The sequence below is a fragment of the Acanthopagrus latus genome, chromosome 8, assembly GCF_904848185.1.
Source record: "Acanthopagrus latus isolate v.2019 chromosome 8, fAcaLat1.1, whole genome shotgun sequence".
Taxonomy (NCBI): Eukaryota; Metazoa; Chordata; class Actinopteri; order Spariformes; family Sparidae; genus Acanthopagrus; species Acanthopagrus latus.
In genome coordinates this window covers 24,309,013-24,331,699 of record NC_051046.1, presented here as the reverse complement: position 1 = coordinate 24,331,699, position 22,687 = coordinate 24,309,013, and the positions used below count along the sequence as shown (strand labels likewise).

Below are 22,687 nucleotides of genomic sequence, written 5' to 3'. Positions count from 1 at the left end.
CACAAAGAAAAGCAAAACATTCAGGCAAATTCATGCTTTTACTAGAAGAAAACAGTTGTATGTATGATATTGGTCTTTTGGTCATGGTCTTAGTCTGACTCAAGATGTCACCCTATGTTTCTTGCTAAAAGTACATTTCAAAAATTCTGTTCTGTAAAATTTGTCTTTCTCTCCCTCTTTCTTCCTCCTCAGCGGTAGAAGAAGGGGAGTCCTCAGAGTGTGGAGGGACCTGGGATGAATCAACTGTCCAGACAGGTTAGTCTATACTGTACACACACACACACACACACACACACACACACACACACACACACACACACACACACTCAGGTCTATACATTTCTCAGACACAAACACACATACACACGCAATTTATAATACCAGTTCCACATGGTTTATAATGGCCTGCTCTGAGGGGATATCAAGGAGAAAATGGAGGGAAAGATGGAGAGATGAAGTGAACATAAAAAAGAATTAGGATGGAGGGATTGGTGACAGAATTAGGAGAGGGAAATCCCATGAAGAGAGAAAAGAGGAGATTTGAGGGGAGAAAGAAGGAACGAGAGGGTGATATGGAATGAGAGCGAGCTCTCACTGGTCTCAGGAGTCGGACTGAATGGAAAGAAAGATGACAAAGGGGATATGGAGAAAGAGAGAGATGGGTGGAGGGGGGCAGGAGAGAGATTTGTGTGCTTTTTCACTACTCTCTGTGGTCTGGTGATATCCTGGGAGGAAGTCAGAGAGATGGTAGGGCTTTTCTTTTCTTTTTGTTCTTTTCTTGGATTTTGTTTTTCCTTGTGGTTTCTCCAAACCAACTGCTCCATTTCTCCCTGTCTGCCTCTCCCTCCCATCTTCTATCTCTTCTCTTTCTATCTCTCGCTTGTTTCTGCCCTGAGATGGAAATTTGAGATTATCCTCACTCGCCCTTTTTGCCTTGATGGAAAAGAAACAACGGAACCGACTGCGCTCTGAAGTTCATGTATGAAATGAGAAATAATGTGTATTATGTGTCTCTAAAGAAGGAAAGCAGTTACATAGATTCTGTGATTGTTATTTATTCACTGAGATTTTTGCAAACAAAAAAGTGCAAATTCAGGCCTATGTGAGAGTAGGCATATAATGATATATGTAAAATACGTTCATTAAAGCAAATATTGTCATAAAAATAATAATGTAAAAGACACCTCCCACTCAGGACTTTAGACCAGGCATTTATGAAGGATTATTGAACTGTTTTCCACATTATATAATGATTTATTTATTGACGGGGACACTAAAAATGTACATAAAGTAGAATTTTGTAAAGTAGTATGATGAACTTACCTACTTAACTACTTTTTTTGATAAAATATCAGCAAATAGTAAACAGTAGCCTACACAATTTAGCTTGGTCCATTGTAGCATCTTTAGATATCTTTTTTTCTATCCAATTGTTCAAAATGTTAAGATAGTCAGTCTACCATCATACACAGCTATGACTTCATATTTGGGAAATTGCTTTTCTGCTGGTAACTCGGGGTTGTTGTCTTTTTGCACCATTAAAACCCAGTATTGTTAAATAATGTTCTTTTTTATTATTTATTGACAATGCCACTAGATGTAACTATCTTCAATATTTTTTATTAGGTCTTGTCAAGGCTGTAGTGATAGGACAGCTTAAAGGGATATTCTGGGGTAAATTTAATCCATGGTCTAACACACCGTGACAAGACCGTGTAAGACCCCCCCCTTGAGAGATCAAGTTTGCAGACCACTAGTTTACATAGTTTAAGCAACCTCAGAAATGACAGCACAATAACAGTACTCTGCAGTATATGCTTCCAACAAGAAACCACCATCAAACAGCCACAAATAATGCTCAGAACAGCACCAAACTTCAGCAACAGTACAAATTGGGTCTCAGCACATAGATCGAGGCATCAAACCTCTGCTAGCTTGGCCGGATTTCTATTGTAAAGTGAACACAACTCACCACTCTCCTGCTGCAGCTTCCTGTTGTGGGGAAGTCCCTGCAAGTCGATTAGTATCACAATATTAGTATAATAATAATAAAGTATGTGTATATTGTAACTTGAAAATGTTCTGTTAACTTTTTATTAAATCAACACTAAACGTATGCAAATAGAAAAAAAATAACAACAATAATAATATGACTTTTGTTTAATCCTAAGAATGTGTGTGTTCTGTAAGAATTCACACTCACAGAATGACTAGAGTGATGTTGTGTGTGTGTGTGACTCATAAAGTATTATCATATGGGCACGTGTGTGGTCACAGACAGTCCCCCTTTTCACAGAATATTTTTGTCATCTAATTATATCTCCTCGGTTACTCTACCGGAATACAGTACAGAGACCTTTTTTTGTTGTGTCCTATTTACATAATCCTGTTAAATATATTCTGTTGAGTGCCTGCCCTTGATGCATTATATATAATTTGTAAACCAAGGAACAGCCATTTGAAGTAATTCACTCAGTCAGCATCTAGCTGGTTAAGTCACTCTACTAGTTTGATTACATGACGTGGACCTTCTAATCAGTGAGGTGTTGGGACAATTGGAAACAGAAGTATAAAGACGTTAAATACCATCATCTGTGAGTTTCATGTAAAGTAGATTGCAGAGCCTGATAGGCTAATCTTGATTCAAACTTGCCCACCTAAAGATTTCAGGGTAAAATATGGTACACCTGATGGCTCCATATGCTAACCCTGGTGCAACTGGACTATCAACATTTTTCTTCCTGTTGTCATAGTGTTTAAGATCAAATTCCACATTTTCTAAACCATGGCAAAAACAGTTTGACTACTGGAGATGTTTGTCAGCTGCAGCTAGTTTTTATGCTCTGGTTTGCAGCCTATCAGAGAACAGTTAAACACTTCCCCTGACTAGATCCCCACAGAGAAATAAGATACTGCTGAATGTGGTAAATACGCAGTTATCTCTCTCTCTCCCTCTCCTGCCCTGTCTCCTGTTCAGCTCTATAGGGATACAAGCATCGGAAAGTATGACCCTTGGGGTGTCTATGACGTATTAAACCCTCCCATCCTTACCCCCTCCCTTCTCAGACCTGTGCTAACTCTTCTCCGGGGGCGCTGTGTGTGTGTGTGTGTGTGTGTGTGTGTGTGTGTGTGTCTGAGTGTCTGAGTGTCTGAGTGTGCATGTTAAGGGGGGTGCTGACTGAGGTCCTGGGTGGCTTGCTAGAACTGCTGTGTGTGTCAGTTCCTGCAGGAAACTGAGAGTCCCATGACACACACATGCACACACACCTATCTCACACTCTTCCTCCCATAAAAGCACACTGTCCCATATTCCCTTACTCAGCCGCTCTTTCAATTTTGGTTTTACCGTCAATTCCCTATCCCGGCATCCTCAACATCACTTTTTCTCTCTTACTCTGCATGCTTTTCTCTTTCTCCCTTTCTAAGTATCTCTCTTTCTCACTTACTGTCCCTCTGTCTGTCTATCCTCTTCCATTCCTTACTTTCTTCTTTATTTTTTTTACTTTTTTACTGTGCTCATATTAGAATAGTGCGTGGGAAAGGAGTGAGACTTGCTGCGTATTCCTTATTCAAGCAGATTACAAAGACAAAAGACCTTGTTTCTTTTACTCCCTCGGAGATGGTGTCAACAAGGACGGGATGAGAAGAGACAGAAAGGGAAAAAGAGAAAGAAAAGGAGAGACATACCTTCCTATCCTGCTATTAACAAACTTCCACCCCTCCTCTATCCTTTGTCTACTCCCTTTCTCTGTGTCTCTCTGAGTCTCTCTCACTTTTCTGGAAAATGTGTGTTGAGTTTGGAAAGACCCACGGGAGGGAAGGCGGAGGGTGGTGGGAGGGTGACTCGGAGGGAATAGCATCCAGCCGATCTATTCTTCCCACTTTCAACATCTCCTCCTTTGCTTTCCTCCTCGTCCTCCTGCTCCCTGGCCTTTGTGCCCCAGAGTGGAGCCTCCAGAGGCCGAAAGTGCCCCAACACCCTGTTTCTCTCTCTCCCTCTCCCTCTGCCCCTGCCACCCCACAGTGGGACAGAAAAACAACTTGTCCCCATCCTCCCTTGTTTCATCTCTTGTTCACTTGCTCTCCCAGTGTGTTGAGAGAGGAGAAAAAAAAGAGATGTTGCCAAGGATAGAAAAAGGAAATGAAGATTGTTGGGAAGGGCAGGTAGCAGCATGGTGAGCCTGCTTTGGAGAATCGTCCACTCAGACCTCACTGTTGGAGTACAAACCAGACAGGAGTGAGACACATGCCCAACTAGGCAGAAGTAGTACACCAGAGATATGTGTGTCTGTGATAAAATCCTCCTCTCTGTCTCTTTTTGTTGTTTTCCTCAAGTCTTGTCTGACAATCTTTTAAAGACTACACTCACACACACACACACTTGCTGTTTCTTTTGGACAACATTCACACAGAGTCACACAGAGCCAGTGAGTCATCATGGAAAAGGGTTGTCAGGTCCCCAAGCTGAGACTGAGAAACTGAGACCTTACTGCATTATTGTTATTCACAGCTCAAGTACTGTATGAATGAGTGTGTGTGTGTGTGTGTGTGTGTGTGTGTGTGTGTGCGCGCGTGCGTGTGTGTGCGTGTGTGTGTGTGTGAGAGAGTTCATGGGTGTGTGGGGACATGACTGACCAGCCAGAAAGTTGCCTCAGCCTATCCAATAATATAAAGTATCACAGAAATGTGTATGTGTGTGTTAGAGCATGACTCTTAACTGACAATAATGTAGGTTCTGTGTGTGTGTGTGTGTGTGTACACGCTCTTGTCATCCAGTGTATTGTTGGAGACGAATGTCACTACTGAAAATACCCTGAATGTACTGTGTTGTTGTTAAGTTGAAATGATGCGCCACATCTGTATACTTTAATGTAGGCCATTACAGGAGTCAGAGGTTAAAGGTCAGCTGGTCCTTAAACCCTGGCTTTGCCCAGCATCTTCTCCGTAGCCTTAAGTGTCTGGTTCATTGGTAGAATATAACAAAATTTCTCTCTCTCTCTCTAATATACAGCATAGAGTGTGTAAATGTTAAAGAGGAAAAGTAAAAAGAATGTTTTTCAAATGAAGAGGTGAGAGAGTGAAGGGAGATTAGAGGCCGTTCTCCTGCTTCACTGTAATATCGTTATGATGGCCAGAGCTGAGAAAAACAGGACACTGGCCTTTCTTTCTCTCTCTCTCTCTCTCTCTCTCTCTCTCTCTCTCTCTCTCTCTCTCTCTCTCCCTCTCTCCCTTCTCTCTCCTTTTTCGCTTCTCTCTTTACCTCTTCCTCTATCCCTCTTTTACCACTACCCTCTGGAGGTCCATAATGTAGTTTTAATTTCCCCAAGGCTACCACAGGAAAACAGTTCCTGTGTGTATGCATGTGTGTTTGTGTGTGTGTGTGCAAACTATTATTGCCTGCTTGTGACAGCGCACAGTGCATCTGTGTTTTTGTCTGTATTGAAGCATTTAAGCCCTTTGTTTGTGTGCATTTTTCGTTTGTGTGTGTGTGTGTTTGTGTGTGTGTGTGTGTGTGTGTGTGTGCGCGCGCTCCAAAAATTCAAATAAGTTAGCAGCTGTCAACTTGTTTGCGAGTGTGCTTTTCTGCAGATCTGTGTCTGTGTGTCTATGCATTGCATGTCCGGCTGATTTTGTTTGTCTGTGTATACACTATACAGCATGCATGTTTGTGTTTGTGTGTGTGTGTCTTTTCTGTTACCTTCCATGACGTGAGTGACTCTTTCATCATCCTGTTTCCAGACATTGGTGTTGGGTGCTGCTCTCCCTTGCTGCAGTGCGTCCCAGGGGTCTGTGTGTGTGTGTAGGTGCGTGCACATATGCGTGTGAGTGTGTATCTGTGTGCGACTGGTACTCTGTGGCTCAGCAGATCTTGTCTCGAGGGGTTAGGGAGGCCTTGTATTTGGAAATCACACACACACACACACACACACACACACACACACACACACACACACACACACACACACACACACACATTCAGAGGATATGGTGGGGAAAGAACATGAGGTGGGAGGCAGAGAGGAGGAGGTGGGAGGTGAGGAGAGATGGCTTCTTTATATAGCCACATAACACACACATACACACTCACAAACAAAGCGAGGCAGAGGGTGAGAGAGGGGTGGGGGAGTCATTCTCCTGAGAGGTGCCGAGCAGGCCTGTGTTGTTGTGTCCAGCTGCACCTGTTCAGCCTGTGTGTATCAGTGAGCATCTGAGTGTGCACTATGTGCCAAATGTGACCATTCTTCCTATCTGCCCACTCCTCAACATTTCAGCTCAGGTAGGTGAGTCATTGTACCAATAGTGAACCAGCAGCATCTAACTTTAATATGGAATTTAGGGATGTTTTCAGCTGCATTTGATAGGGAGGTAGAATCTGAACTGTTCCATAAACTCCCATTGCCTTACCTCTTGCAACCAGATGGTACTAATAGACAGTATGTCAACAAATATAAACCAAGAGTACAGATCAGTGTGTGGAGTCATTCTGTCACTCTGTCCTCATGGATGAGACCGTTAAAGAGCCAGTTAGCAACCTACATGATCCCATTGTATGCAGTTTAAATATTAATGTTACAGTTTATGAAACTGTCGCGGCTAAAAACAAAAAACCTAGCCAGCCACTGTCTGTTTTAATCTATTGATTAAAGTAATTTTGTGGACATACTGTCATAGCTTAAACTGGCAATAGACAATTTCATTCCTCAGTGTATCATTATGAGTAATGTTGATTGCACAGTGTAATGGATATAGAATACTGACACCATCTGCGTTTACATTTTGTGCATTCACAGAATTTTGAATAAATCTAATCACCCTGCTCTACATCTAGGGCTGTAATTTAGTTTTTCCTGCCACCATATACCCTGAAACCACTTCATCGTGGCAACCATATAGTGTATACAATGTCAGAGTGGAAGTTTGTTTAATCAAAATAAAGTGATGCAGAGTAGTAGAGATTTTTTTTCCACAGGTTTATTTCCATATTTTATGACAATTATAGCAAATTATTGGAAGTGTAGTGTTTTTCTTTAAACAGTAGTCCACTGGGCACCGAAAGCAAGCCATGTGATGCAGAACTGACATTAACATCATGGCTGGTTCGTAGCCCTGCTGAAGGTGGTGGTGCCCAGCCAGGTGCCTGTGAATCCTGGTCCAGTATGAAGTGCAATGTGGAGCAGAATGAAAGCCTTGTGTCAGGCCTGTTTGGTTTCTAAACATTCTGCTGGAAGCTGCACACACACTTTTTACCACTTTTTGATGCCTGTTTTAGGCTTACACAGTGTGTGTGTGTGTGTGTGTGTGTGTGTGTGTGTGTGTGTGTGTGTGTGTGTGTGTGTGTGTGTGTGTGTTTTATGTCAGCCTGGCCTGCAGATATACATCTCTCTGAGCCACAGAGTGTGTCTCAGACAGGCCACAGTACCAGCTCCTGGCTGCCAAATCTAACACTTGAATAACTACCTTACCTTTGCAGTATTACAGTATGTTTTATTCCCCTTTAACTCTCCCTCTCACTCTTTTTAGTGCACTTCTATCACCCTGGGTTAGTTCAGGAACATTTCCCAGAGTTCATTAGTTCCCTAGTTTTCTTCCTGCAGGATATATAGAGATGTATAGTGGTCATGCTGACTGTGTGTGTTTGATTCTTGGTTCCAGCTTGTGTTGCCACCAGCTTATCTTGGCAACAGTTCACGACGGTACCATTAAATCTAAAGTCAGACTTTGGGATGGAGTGTATCCATCTTGGGTACAGTGTTGAAGGTTGTCTGATCAATTTATATCAGACTTTTCTTGAGCACAGCAGGACACAAAACCTCTGTCTTTGTCGCTCTGTCTCTCTTTTCTCATCCAGTATGTTGAGGGCTTATTATCATTTAGCTCACTAATTACCTCAATGAACTCATTCTAACATGGGTAATGAGAGAAAGCACACAACTATCAAACACACCCATGCAATGAACACACACAAACATCCACACATACTCTTCCTCTTTAAGCCTAACGAGCGGTGATTAGTGGGTCTCAGCTAGGCGTGGTTAGGCTGTGTAACATCATTCTGCACTGTGGACTCTGCTAATTCACTTCTCTTTATCTAATTACCCAGGGTGCACACACACACACACACACACACACACACACACACACACACACACACACACACACACACACACACACACACACACACACACACACACACACCACCTGCATATATCTTTCCTCCAGATATGCAAAGTGACCTCATTATTCCAGAGGTATCCATTTATATATTTATATTTTTATCTGTTAATAAACAGCCCATTGTCCTCAGGTTACTGAGGCTGGTCGGTACATCCATAAATATTGCTTATTTCTTTTTCTCTAGAGACGCACGGTGTAAAAAACATCTTCTCTCCACATCCTCGCCTGATGTTGCCTGCTGTCTGACACAGACACCTGCATATGGAAATTGTCTTGAAAATAGTCTGTAATATATATAATGACTTTCTCTGGAATGTCATGGGGGCCAATTCCTTGTCCATGAATGCATAATTGTCGCAGACATTCAAAGTAAGGACTATTATACAATTATAAGTTTCATATAGCTACTGCTGTGATATAGTTTTTAATCCATGGATGAAATGAAACATTTTTCTGTTTTGCATTTAAACTGTTTTTTAAGGAGCAATTTGAAAAGGTACGGCCAGAATATTTTTCAAAAGATGAACTGACAGTATCACGTTGGTAGAAACAACAGTGCTGATATTATGTAAAAGATGTCTTTGTGATGTGTCGCAGAGATATTTAAAGAAGTCAGCATGCTAACAATGGCCCATCCTGTCTCATAATACCCCTTTGTACCACAAGAAGTGAGTTTCAACTGGGAGATGCATGCCAGCGGCAGTTGCTACATTCACAAGTTCTCTTGGCATGTAGTGTAATAAATGAACAAAATAACTTTCCTTACCAAAACAAAAATACAACTGTACACCTTCTGATTTCAAGTTCCTCACTTGTAACAGATTAAGACAAGCTTGATTTCCTCATTAACTCATCGTGAAATGCACTTCGTTGAAACCCGACAGAAAAGAAATAAAACTCAACGAAACAATCTTGGTTTGTCTTTGTCTCTGGCTTGGTTGAAATAAATCATCAATTCTCAAATTAAGGTGAAAAATATTTCGGCTCTGGTCTTGCCCTGAGTCATTTGTCTACAACATCCTCAGAGGCTTTGTTCAGCCCCAGTCTCGTTGTCTAGCCGTGTCACTCTCAGGCTACTAATCCAGATTGAGGCGAGCATCATTACCAGTGATGACTCCCCAGTGAAGTGGCAAACTTTTGTGCAACTGACTCCACAGCTTACAGAAACTTAGCTAAGTAGCTAATGGTAGCTAGCTATAGTCAAGGACAGTTTGAGAAGAGCAGCTGTTGTTGCTTATTCTGGAGATATGCTGCCATGTATGTTTTTGGAGCTACTGCTGAATTCTTGCCATATTTTACAATTAAACCTTTAATAGCTGTAGATGCATTACAGTGAATGATATTAATGCGCTAATGGCTGCTCTTGCTGTCTTAACATGTAGACTAATCCCTTTAACCAAACACTGACATCCTGGTTGTACTGTCACATTAACATTTAAATGCAGACTTTTCTTTTTCTGCATAAACACCGTATTTCCTGCAGACACAAACAATGATCCAGAATACTGCTGGTTTTCTGTCCCACCAGCTAGTTGATTTCCTGTAATTGCATTTACTGTGCATCCCAGGTGTGATTCAGTCCCTCATTACATGGCTAGAATAAAAATCAGCAGGACTCTGTGACTCAAGGACTAGTTAAAAAAAAATATCCTCTGACACGTAGGCTTTTTAGTGAAAATTATAGATATTATTGTACATGTTGCTGTCTCATTTGATTGTGAAATTTGTATTTGTTATGCTTTCTGTAGTTTAACTGCAGGATGTGATTTTTGTGTGTCTCAGCGGATGACGTAAGAATATAACAGGGTGTCTGTGTTTGGGATTGGAGAGTTTGTGTGCATGTGTGAGCATGTGTTTGTGTGTGTGTGTGTTTGTATCTGTGAGCAAATGTGCAGTTATTCCTGGCACAGGGACAGTCTGTGACTCAGAGATAATGGTCCTCTGTAGAGCGCATGTGTGCATGTGTTCATATGTCTGTGAGTGACTATAGCTATATCCTGCTGATGTGTGTGTCTGTGTGAGTGTTTTTGTACGTGCAAAAAAGAGAGACTGCAAGCGGATGGTGTACAATTGATATTTGCAAGGGACCACTGTCGTACTATTCAATCAGTATCCCAACACACACACACACACACACACACGCACACACACGCACACACACACACACACACACACACACACACACACACACACACACGCACGCACGCACGCACGCAGGCACGCACACACACACACACGCCCCTCTGCACCCTGAGCACCCATGGGAGTTGCCTGGTTTCATTAAGTGAGCCTGCTGCTTTTTTCTGGTGGGGTGGGTTGGAATGAAAAAGGAGATGTTTAGGAGTTCAGTGAAAATAAGAAGAACATGGCCAAGGAAGTTGAAGATGAAGATTTGTAAAGCTTAGTCCAGCTAGTTGAATGCAGATAGTGTTTACATCTGAGATTTCGTGGTAGATCATAAACACTACTTGTAACCCAAGATGAACTGTAATTCCTGCTCTGCTGCGCTGAGATGTCAATGAAAGCTATTCTATGCTTGTAAAAATCTCATAACCATAAATACAGCTTAATGACAACAGCAGTATTGTGCTTTGCTTGTGAACACAGATGTGTGAACACAGAGACAGACAACAGTGAATTTGCCTCTTAACATTACTGCCAGAAAGTGCTTGTCAATGTCTGTGTGATCATGAGACAATTTTTTTTCAATCTAACTCATCCGGCAAGGGTTTCCACAAAACTCTGTTGAAGGCAAAAAACACTGGCTCAGGGCTCAGTGATATATTAAAATTTTCCAGCTGGGCGCCATCAGCTCAAAAACTGGCGATAGCAGTTATATTTGTGCTGGTGTGTGTGTACTCCATACATTGAAGATGAGAAGACTGGTTCTTTGAAATAACTTGGTTTGCTTCGTTCATCTGCATATAGCAAGCCTACAGCTGGAAAATGTGTGTGTGTTTTTTTAGTCCATTGCATCCATTCCATCCAAGAAACAAAATATACTCATGTCAAGTAAGGAAATATTCTTACACCTATTTTCCTTAAAAAGTAACAGTAAAACTTCTGAATTAATGTAAACTAAGACAAACCTAACACAAATGGGCAAAACACACTTGTTTCAAATTCAATAAAAGCTTTATAAAACTTAGTAAGTCCTTAATCCAGAGTTGCCCTGCTACCTCTCTGTTGTGCAGGCCTCTTTTTGCTACCGGGTTTGCTGGTTGAGTCTATTGCTGAGCAGTGGCTCTCACTTGTTCTTCAGAGGCAAACCATTAAATTAGCAAAATAGAATACCAGAAATTGCACTAAATAACTCACCAACAATGGACTTAGCTAAATACTGACATATTTGCCTAATCACACAGCCCTAGTTGGCTTAGTGTGGATGGAGGGACAAATATAGGTGTCAGTGTTAGCCACACATTTGTGCATCTGCACGTTTGCACGTGACTCGTTTGGAGTGTACCGTTCTAGACCTGCCTCTGTACGGGAAAAAAAATGGTTGGAATCAACAGGATGCTGACAATACAGCAAGCAGGAAGCACACACAGATTGCCAGACACACATACATACACATACACTGTGGTCCAGCCAGGAGGTCTGTTGCAGTTTGACACTGGTAATGATTCATGACAGTATGTAGTAAGAGCTCACAGGCACCGTACTTTCACTAAGGCCCCCCATCTACTTCTCCCTGAGATTCAAAGGACAACACACAATTATCCTGTCCATGTATGAGATGGTCGTGTGGGTGGCTGGTAATGGTGGAAAAACCACCAACTGAGTTTGCCTCTTTAATATTATTCTGTTGTGACACCCATGTATCTCTCTCTTTATCCTAGTTTATCTCAGTGATTGAGGGTTGAAGACCGAGTAAAAGGATGAGTAGAGAAGAACAAAAACAAGTATTCAAAGAGGAATGAAGGGAGAGATGAGGACAGAGGGGTGCAAGATGGAGAGGTTTCATCTGGCTCCTCCCTCTGTTGCTATGACAGCAGGTTGTGTTGGCATTCACTAAAGTTGGCACTACCCTCACCTCTGGCATCAGGGCACCCAGGGGAGTGTTTGTGTGTGTGCACGCGCGTGCACTTTTGAAAGACACTTAAATCCTGTACAGAAGAAAATATTTAGCATTTATTTTGTTGTTGAGTTTTTACATTTAAATGAAAAAAAAACTATATTGTTAGCTAAATATGAAAAGAAAAAAGGTTAAATATTTTTAATGTGTGGATTTGAGGAGAATGCCACCTCTGAATCATTTATACAAGGTTTGCAACTAAACTTTCAAGTACTAACAAGAAAATGAAAAGGCAGTGCACTTGAATGAATGTGTTCAGAGTGAAAAAAAAGTTCAGTACTTTAATTAAAGGGGCACTATGTAGTTTTCAAGAGGAAATTCAAACTCAGCATTTTAATTTTTACAAAATTAACGAGGCAGTAATACAAACTCAGAAATATTATATTTTTTTCCATAATTGAATAAACAAGCTGTTTTCAGAGGAAAATAAGGTCCACAGAACTCTGTTACATTTGGCAGTGCCTGCCACCTTTCTAGCTTCAAACTAAGGAAAGCAGTATGAAATTTTGTAGTCCTTTTAAGGTGAGTTTGTTTATTACGTTTAATCTGTCATGAAAAGTAAGAGTTTGTTTATATAATTGGTTTAGGCATAAAAAAAATTGGTCAAGGAAGATCTTTCTCTCGTCACATCACAACACTTAATTTCTTTTTGGTAAAAAGATAATCAAAATATTAATATTTGGCTTAATTAATGAAAGTACTCACATCTATGTAATATCTACTTGAATTGTTGCACACATGTATGTGTGTTTGTGTACTTCTTTAATTATCCAGTTAGTGTGCCTCTGGTGTGTGCACATCTGTGTCTTCCTATATGTATGCGTACCTGTGTTTGTGCGAGTGTGCACAATGACCAGTGTGTGTGTGGTGTTTTTATGTGAGCGTACACGTATGTGAGCGTACACGGATGTGAGTGTACACGTATGTGTGCACGTGTTGTGTCAGCCAAGGGGCCACTTTCTCTCCCTGGCCAGACGGTGCACTCACCACTGGACAGATGGCCAACACCCTCCCTCTCTTCTTCACCATCCCTTCATCTCTTCCTCCTACGATCTCTCTATCACTGTCTTCCTCTCCTGCAGCCTCCCAAACACCCAATCACCTCAATCCCTCGTTCCCACCTCCCAGCATCCCTCTCTCCCATCACACCTCGCCCATAATAAATCAGAGAGGGACGGAGCCTGTGCACATCGCTCTAATTTGGCTGGCTTATACTAATGAACTCTCACTCTCTTTTAAACTTACTGACTGAGCTGGCGTTACTCTTGACTTTTTTTTTGACTGGAACGGAATCGATCAGATGAAAACCATTGGAACGGTTTGTTATTGCACCTGTTCAGATGATGATGAGCTGATGCTGAGAGGTTATACGAAAATGTTGTAAATGAAGTAAAGAATAGCATATGATAAAAGAGAAATTATTTTCCGCCACTTACACACATACAGTGAAATTATTTGTAAGCTGCTAATGGCGCTTTATCATTTTTGACCTTCAACTTCACTAGGTAAAGCTCACGCTACAGGATCTTTTGATTTTCCAGACGTTGATGGTTTTTGGAGATCGCAGACAAAAGCCCCAGAGTCAGAGTCAAATTGGTGCTTGCTCCTGTGGATGACAATAGGTCTCTGAGCCCAGACTTGTCATCCATCTATTTGATTTGGACTGAATAATAGCCCTCTAATTTGTATCAGAATACATACTTACAAGCTCAGTATTTGTACTGTCCTTGCTGAATCACAATACAAGCACACAGTAACATGTAACATGTAACAGAAATAATCATGGCTGCTCCTGATCCATCCCCACTTTTTTTTCTTCCTTGCCCTTTGACTGCAAGTTGGTGCACAAACATCCTGAATGTGTGATCTTGTGTTTGACCCCATGTCACTTGTCATTCATGTGGTGTGCAAATCATGACTACAAGACTCTAGATTACGAGACAGAAAGGTGTGTTGTACAGCCATCTGATGACTTTGAAAGTCATGTAGTATGCCCAAGGCATAAAGAAAGTCAATGTTTCATTAAAAGTAAATGGAGATTCTTGACTCTCTGCAATGGCCAGCAGTTTAAATTTAGTGATTGAGATTTTACTTCACTGCAATTAACCTTTTTCTTTTTCAGTGTTTTTTTGACTGTTGTTCTCTTTTCAATCAGCTGAGTAGCTGATTATGCTCTATGGACATTCTGGGGGCTTTAATTAATGTTCTTAAGTATCAAATTGCTTTATGGCTGTTGATTATCACACTTGTTCTCCTTTTTACTGGCATCTTGTTCTCAATGGTCCTCACTATTCAGGATACAAATGTTGGACTGAATGGGTTTTGTTTTGGTGGTTGGCTGGTTACAACCTCTGCATCTGTAGCCTTTTATGTTTCCTCTCCATATCGTTCTTCCTTTCCTCTTTTCTCCTAACCTCTCCTCTCCTCTCCTCTCCTCTCCTCTCCTCGCCTCGCCAGTGTCATCAGTGTCAGTCCTATTGGATCCTCAGCGTTTATAATGTGATAATAAGGTGTGAAAATGGAGACACAATGGAGCAGTGAGGATTGGGCCGACACAGCCTTCCACTGGTCCCTTCTCACACTCTGCCTGTCTGCTACCAGGACACACACGTTCACACACACTTGGTCACATGCTGGAAAGATGTTCAACACGCACTAGAATTAGAATTAAGTTGCACTTATAATTGGATAAAAATATTCAGTACTGAACAGGGCTTTAAAACAAATCTTGCGGTACATCACATGTTGTTTAACTATTAATCCAGTCATGACTTAATTGTTTAGGGAATTCTTCTTGATGTATTTCCCTAAAAAACAAACATGTTAGCTGTTTAACTCGTGGTTCTGTTCTGTGTCTCCTCAGAGGTGCCATCTGACCGAGATCCCAAAGACAGTCAGGGGGTGGGTGGTGAGGATGGAGAACAGGAGGAGCACGATGAGCGCGAAGACAGGGATCATGACGATGACCTAGATGACGAGTCCATCTTCACCTGTGACAACTGTCAGCAGGACTTTGATTGTCTGGCTGAGCTCACTGAACACAGAACCAACCACTGCCCAGCTGGTAAGATTGTTCATTAGATTGTGACTGTTTTGTGGTTGTATATTCCAATTTCATGAGACTAAGTTTCACTGCATGTTTCTGACCTTCATCACCAAACCACAGGTACAAAACAGCTATATTTCTGTAATTATGATATGTTTTGGTTACAAAGTCGAACTCAGACACAGTGTGACAGCTCACTGGTAATGGGTGGATAACATAATACCTTTACTAATTAAAAGATAATAAATAGAGTAAAAAATATGACAAGGAAACAAGACAAAGGGAAGCGAGTTACATTTATTGTTTCCACATACGACGACACTTCAGTAGGTTGCCACCACAAATGATGATATTTCCTTTTTTGAATAAGAAAGGGTCATTTTTCTTTCCGAACATGACTGAGTCTGAGAGGATAGTAACCTAGCCTGACCTGAACTTAACAGGTTACCATCTGAACCCTTCTTGAGCCTGAAGCAAATAAAGTAAGCTGAAGTGCAGAATTTGTGTTACCCTGTCACACAGTTGTTACCGTGGTTATGGTTTGCCTCTTTACGCTGATTTACACCCATTTACAGTGTAGATGACTGTGAAGAGGCACTGTTGTACACACAGATATTGGATAAAAAATAGAACATAGATTTTATGTTGATGGATGGTGAGGACGTGGCACATAAGTGATTTTATATCTGGTATATAATTGTGCTGCATGTTTTTCATGGGGATGGATGACTAAAGTACAGATCAAACAGTTTAGTTGCATCAGGCAGTTACCCATCTGATTCTTGGGTGACTCAGACCCTCCCCTCCTGTTTCTGAATACCTATAGCTATTGGATTCAGTTGTGTCCACAGGGACACACACACAAAAACACACACACACATACACACACACACACACACACCAGAGGCACGCACACAAAAGCTGTTATTAGTACCGGTGTAATTAATGGAGGGGCTGAAAGGAACACGGCGGGGGCATCTGGTTTCCTACAGATTAATCCAAATGCTCGCTTACAAGCCAATGCTTGCACACACACACACACACACACACACACACACACACACACACACACACACACACACACACACACACACACACACACATACACATACACATACACATACACACACACACACACACAACCCATGACAGTTTTGTGCTGCTGTAAGGCTGTCTGCCTTTTAGGTGTGAGAGTGTGTGTTTACTTTTGATAGAGGATGAAGAAGTGGGGTGGAGGGCTTTGTTTAAACTGGTAAAGATAGTGTTTCCAGAGGCTGTGTAACATAGATGGTAAAACCCCCAGCCTCAGTAGCCTGCTATTCACCTGATGGCTTGACTTTCAATCCCACCAGAGTCATTGGTCTAAGGTCTCACATCCTTAGAGATGAAAGGAGATGTAATAATAGAGGTTTGGTGTTGTGTTTGCCTTCAGTAGATATTCTGCAGTAAAGAGTAATGGAAGATATGTAGAGAGCTGAGAGAGAGGTCACAGGTAAAACACAGGCCCTTGGCATTTAAGGTCATACAGTAAACATAAGAGGATCTTGGGCATTTTGCTTTATTACAACGGATATTTACAGGAGTTACCAGGAACTGATATAAGTCATATTAACACAAACAATGGGGATTCTACAGAACAGCCTTTGAAAGAAGACTCTGAGGCTCAATATGAGTGTTTTATTGTACTTTCAGTTGGGAAGCTTTAGACCTGCTTCACTCTTGTTAGCCAGGGTCCACTTTACTGCACAATCAGTCTAATCCTACACTAACTCAAAGCTGTTTATGCCTTTTTCATTCCTTCTCTCCCTGACACGGGTAAACACACACACTCTCATGAGCACACACACATACCCACACACATAGAATCACACCGCCAAAAGCACAGGGCTGCTGTCAGAGCGCGGGATGTGGCCTGTGATTTCAGCACAGGAGTCTGGGGAGGGCTACATGTTGCTGAACGAGAAAGCAGAGGGGGGAGGGTGAGAGGGAGCACAGAAGAAAGAAATGAAATGAAATGATAAAACGTGTTTTTCCCTGGAGAAAGAGTGGTTGAGATTGCAGAGTAATCCCCCAGCTCAGTGGGATGTGTGTGCACTTGCATGCAGGGGTTTGTGTATGTTCATCTATGTGTTGGTGTGTGTAGTTGTGTACATGGTTGTACATGTGTATTTCACTGATGTGTGTGTGCATGAAGTTAGTGGTGGGACCACAGCTTTCTGGTTATTATTGAGGAGAGGGCTAAATTAAAACACATGGACTAAAGAATCCTTTTAAGTTCTCTGGTTGAGACCCCTGGGATTTGGTAGAAGGGCATGGGACGCACACACACACACAAAACACAAAAAAACACACAGCCTACTGGGGATAAACACACGCCACTCTGGATCTGCATGAGAGATTTAATGTGTTCATGCATTTTGTAGTTTGATGGTGTGTGTTTGTCCCTGAGCAGGAACCAAACAACTCAGACATCAGCCATTTTGGTTGGGGGTGACAGATGGGGGCCATCTTGCCAGAAGTAGCTAGCTATGATGTATGATGTACTATTATCAGTATATCCTGTATATAGTGGTCAAAACCAAAACCGAAGTCAAAAGAAGTCACAGACTCACATTTCCACCAAGCATTGCTGTTGTAATAGTAAAATGAACACAGATTTGTGGCAGCAAATCAAGCCAGGGGAACTGGGCAGCTTAAAGCCAAACTCCACCAATTTTACACATTAAAATGTGTTAACACACATCAGCCAGCTATCATAGTTATTTAAAACCCTCATGATTTGTCAGCGCATTGGTATTTACTATACTTTTAAAAAATACTATATATGCACTTTAAGGAAGCCTGTGCATGACACAAATAAATGTTCATGCAATACAGCCTGTCGTACTAATACTTACTGTTGCAACATTAAGTCACAAATTGTAACATTTTAGTCATTGGTGCTAATCTCTTAAAGTTTCCTGTACACATGTCCATTCTCAGTGATGAGTTGTTGAATGATATCTGAAGTACTTACATGGGTCCCAGGTGTGGCCTGAGTACCATGTTAGTTAGCACTGAATTCTCTGCAGAAAAACCTCTGGTATCTGTAATGCTAACTATACTGTTGTAGCAAATGGCTCCCACGTTAGCAGCTAGCTGTGGCTATAACATTGAATGGGTCCCAGGTGTGAGAGTGAAGCACCAAGTAATTCAGTGCCACTCTAGCAGAAGGCCTATAAAGAGGCACCATTAATTTGAGTGGAAATTGGACAAACACACACTCATACACACACAGTGGCACAGATCAATGACACATAAATGTGTGTATACCCACTCCAACACGTACATACCCACAGAGCCCACACATCTGGTTAAAGTAATGCCACATTAATGTGCATGAGCCTGACTGCTCAGCTGGTTGTGTGTGTGCATGTGTGTGTGATAGAGATTGTGTGCCTCTATTACAATACCATTGTTATTCTGTTCTGCTGTAGCTTTAAGCCAGTGTGACGGCTCTGTTTTTGAATTGTGGATAAGATGCTCAGTGTGTGGGTTTGGTGTGTGTGTAAACTGATTTAACAAGCCCAGTAGCTCCTCCCTGTGTACCTGATAATCATGTGTTGTTTTAGCTAGCACTCAAAAGGTACTTTTAGTGTCATAGGTGGTCATGTAGGTTGCAATGCCTTCATGTCTTAAACACATTGGGTGTACCATAGTATACTTCAAGAGAACTGTAAACTGCAACATGACTTGTACAAGAACCTGATTATGTGTATTTGTTGTAGGATTTCCTGATGTTCTGAACCATCCCACTTGGTTTACAGATTCTAGGCAAATACTTGCTGAGGTGGATATAGTGTGTAATATCAGTGTGTGATGTGTGTCTCCTACCTTCAGTACATGCAGGTCTAAATTCTGTGTGTGTACAGTGTGTGTGAGAGAGACAGTGCGAAAGAGAGAGCCGGGGGAGTGTCGATGGGTCTCAGTAGGAGTCAGAATGTGGAGCAGAGGCTCCCTGAGGAGAGGAGGAGCGGAAAAAAAAACCTCCTACAGATCAAATGGAGAACATTCTCTGGCCCTGCTCTGACACATGAACACACATGCTCACACACACACACACACACACACACACACACACACACACACACACACACACACACACACACACACACACACACACACACGTACACACCATCTCATAAGGGAATCCCAAAAGCTATCTTACCGGCCACAACATTCCAAGGTTGGGTCAATGTGATGTGTGTTGAGTGTTAAACACACTCAAACAGGTTTTCAAACTGCTGTGGAGACCCTGTCTTTGTGCAGCCTCTGTCACTTTGGTTAATTTATATATGAATGCTTCCTGACATGCGCGCGAGCACATACATACAAACACACACGCACGCATGCACGCACGCACGTACGCACATGCATCTATAGGTGCTCACCCATGTCAACAGTGTGCACATGCTTAGGCTAGGTGTGAGTGAGAAGGAGACAAAAGGTGAGAGGTTGTTACAGATGTCAGTGAAAACCACTCAAGGGGGAAGAGGAAGTGAAGAGAAGGTAGACACCAAGTAAACGAGGGAGACGTCAGTCAAGGCGGGGGGGCGGAAACTGGCGCTGCCAGTGACAAATAGCAAGTCATTAACCCAGCTAGTTGCTTCTCAGATGGTGAGATGGTGTGGGTGGAAAATGGTGTGTGTGCGAGTGTGTGTGTGTATGTGTGTGTCTGTGGTGTGTGTATGCAGGGAGAAAGCCAGATACTGTGCGTAGTCTTTCCGAAGGTATTTGTGAGGTCTCTGTTAATTGAGCACATACAGCTGCACTCTCGTCTATTCTCTTTCCTATCTCAGCGGGGGAGAGCAGAGATTACCAGGGAGCCTGTCTACCTGGGAGGGAGGGTGAGACAGAGAGGGAAATGAGGGGCTAAAAGAAGAGGACTGGAAAGGGATGAAGGGAGGGCAGGATGAAGACAGGTGAGGAGGAGGAAGGCGGGAAAGGGGAGGTAAGACTTAAAATGTGCCAAGAGGAAGTGAGATACGGGGGGTGAGGGAAGAGGAAAAACATGGGGCAGGAGAGAGCGTCTGTTAGTGCAGGGTCCCTTGGGTGACTGGTTTGCCTCCCGCGGGACATCTCCCCACTGCTAAGCTCTTACCGTCTGTCGCAACCCGCTGTCACACACACATACAAGAACACACATGCAGTGAAACACCCTCCTCTTGTGCACAGAGAAACACACACACCTCACTGCGTCTGTCGTCAGGATAGCAGCTGAGTCCTGTGAGGCCAAGACTCTTATTAAAACCACAGATCACTTTCTACATGAGAGGGAGAGAAGGAGAGGTAGGAGGGGTGTAATCTGAAACAAAATTACAGACAGCCTACTACACTCTGGCCTGCCAATGACTCTGTGTGTGTGTGTGTGTGTGTGTGTGTGTGTGTGTGTGTTTCTAGTCCGGTAGCTATTGTTGATTGACAAAATAAATATCATGCTTCAGTTTTTTCCTTTATGTTCCCTCCTTTTTTTGTTTTTTTTCCTCCATTAGATCCCATCCTCTTAGCTCCTGTCTGAGCCCCCCCCGCCCCCTTTGCCCTCTTCATCACCATGTGCCCCGCTTCCCTCCTTTTGCCTCCCTCCACTCCCCCTCCCTCCCTTTCCTTCCCTCTGTGTCTCTGTACCCGGGGGTGGCCCGAAGATTCCTGTGCTAAGCCCTTGGCATACATACAAGTGCACAGCGCACACACAGACACAGCTGGCTGCCGCTCAGGTTTTCCAGGGAGAGAGCAGGAGCCCGGCACCAGAGGAGAGGGGGATGGAGAGAGGAGAGCGGGGGGGGGGGGGGTACAACATGCAGGGATGGAGGGGGTGAGACGGAGAAGGGTTGTTGTGAAGTCATTTTTCATCACAGGGTTCATTTTTCACTGCAGAGTTCTCCCACTCTGTACATCGCTCTATTTCTCTTTATCTGTCCTCTCCTCCTCCTGTTCCCCTCCCTTGATCCCGCTTTGTCTCTCTTTATCTTGCCTTTTTCCTCTTTTTTTCCTGTCGTCCTTTCTGCCCCCCCCCACCTCTCTCTTTCTCTCTCTTACTCTCTCTTACTCTCCCTCTTGCCTACACCCTTTCCACCCTCTCTCTGTCTCTGTCTCTGTCTCTCTCTCTTTCAGCCTAGTTTCTCCTTTATGAAATATGGATGGGAGCAGTTTTGGGCGCGCTGAGAGGTTTGCAGTTAGAGGGAGGGAGGGATGGAACTTGGGAACTGGCAAGGGAAGGAGGGGGAGAGACAGAGAGGGAGAGAGAGAAAGAGAGAGGGGAGAAGAGGGAGGGAGCTCGTGTCTCAGCAGACGTGCCTTGTGCATGCACCTAAACACCTCACTGAGCAATCTGTCAACATGTCAGCAACACATGTTTGGTAAAAAAAAAGAGAGAGAGCGGTTGGAAGGAGAGAGGAGAGGGAGAAAAAAACTCTCTCCTCCTCCAGTGGGAGTAATGGCTCCCACCAGGGCTCTGGAAATGCTTTGAATTCAGCAGATTTCTATTGCGGGGTCCTCCCCCGGGGGCATCTTTTTACAATGCCTGCATCTCAGAAATTTGAGCCCGAGGACCCCTGGGGGCGTCCTTTCATAATGCCTGAAAATGTAGGGTTATATTGTGTGCTCTTCCCCATGGGGCTTTTATTAATACCTGTATTCACTGCCACTGGAAATTACACAGGCGGCGCTGCAGGGGCCCGCACTCGCTCCAGGAAGGGAGAAAGACTCTGCAGGGACGTATTCTCTCTTCTCCTCTCTCTTCTCTTCCCTTCTTTTTCCCCCCTCTTTCCCCCTCCTCCTCATCCCCCCCCCCTTCTCCCTCTCCTCCTACTTTGACTCTCTTCCCTTTTTTCTTACTTAATGCAAGAGTGAAAAAGAAGAATTTGCCAAAGGACACAAGAAAGTGTGTTTTGTGTGTGTGTGTGTGTGTGTGTGTGTGTGTGTGTGTGTGTGTGTGTGTGTGTGTGTGTGTGTGTGTGTGTGTGTGTGTGTGTGTGTGTGTTGGCACCAGCTAACCCTCTTGTATTCAGCCCTACTTTGCTCAGAGGAAAAGAAACACTCGATTAAAAATGTAACTTCCCTCTTCCCCTTTTCTTTCTCTCTCATATCTCCCTCTCTCTGTCCTTGTGTGCCTGTGTGTAGATCTTGCAGAGAGTAAATATTTGTCTGTGTCTCCGTTTGCGTGTATTCATACGTGTGTGTGTGCATGTAGAAAAAAAGCTGCATCTATGGTCCAGTCCAGTTTTTAATTTCGGTAGCTGTGTAAGGAACAGACAGAGACAACTGCCTCTATCTCATTACATTCATTAGAATTCTTCAGCCAAAGGGTTTGCAGCTTCTTTCTGCATGTCAGTGTTTGTGTTTATTGATCA

The 22,687-nt window shown here is 42.9% G+C and overlaps 1 protein-coding gene across 2 annotated transcripts in view; it reads left to right on the top strand.

Annotated features, from left to right (window-relative positions):
* znf423 (zinc finger protein 423) overlaps window positions 1-22,687 on the top strand; it is a 144,510-nt gene that overhangs the window by 20,876 nt on the left and 100,947 nt on the right. For both annotated transcript variants that reach the window (XM_037107494.1, XM_037107495.1), the window contains exons 2-3: window positions 193-255; window positions 15,117-15,317. In XM_037107494.1, the coding sequence (XP_036963389.1) occupies window positions 193-255; window positions 15,117-15,317 (264 nt within the window). The remainder of the gene's footprint in view (window positions 1-192; window positions 256-15,116; window positions 15,318-22,687) is intronic.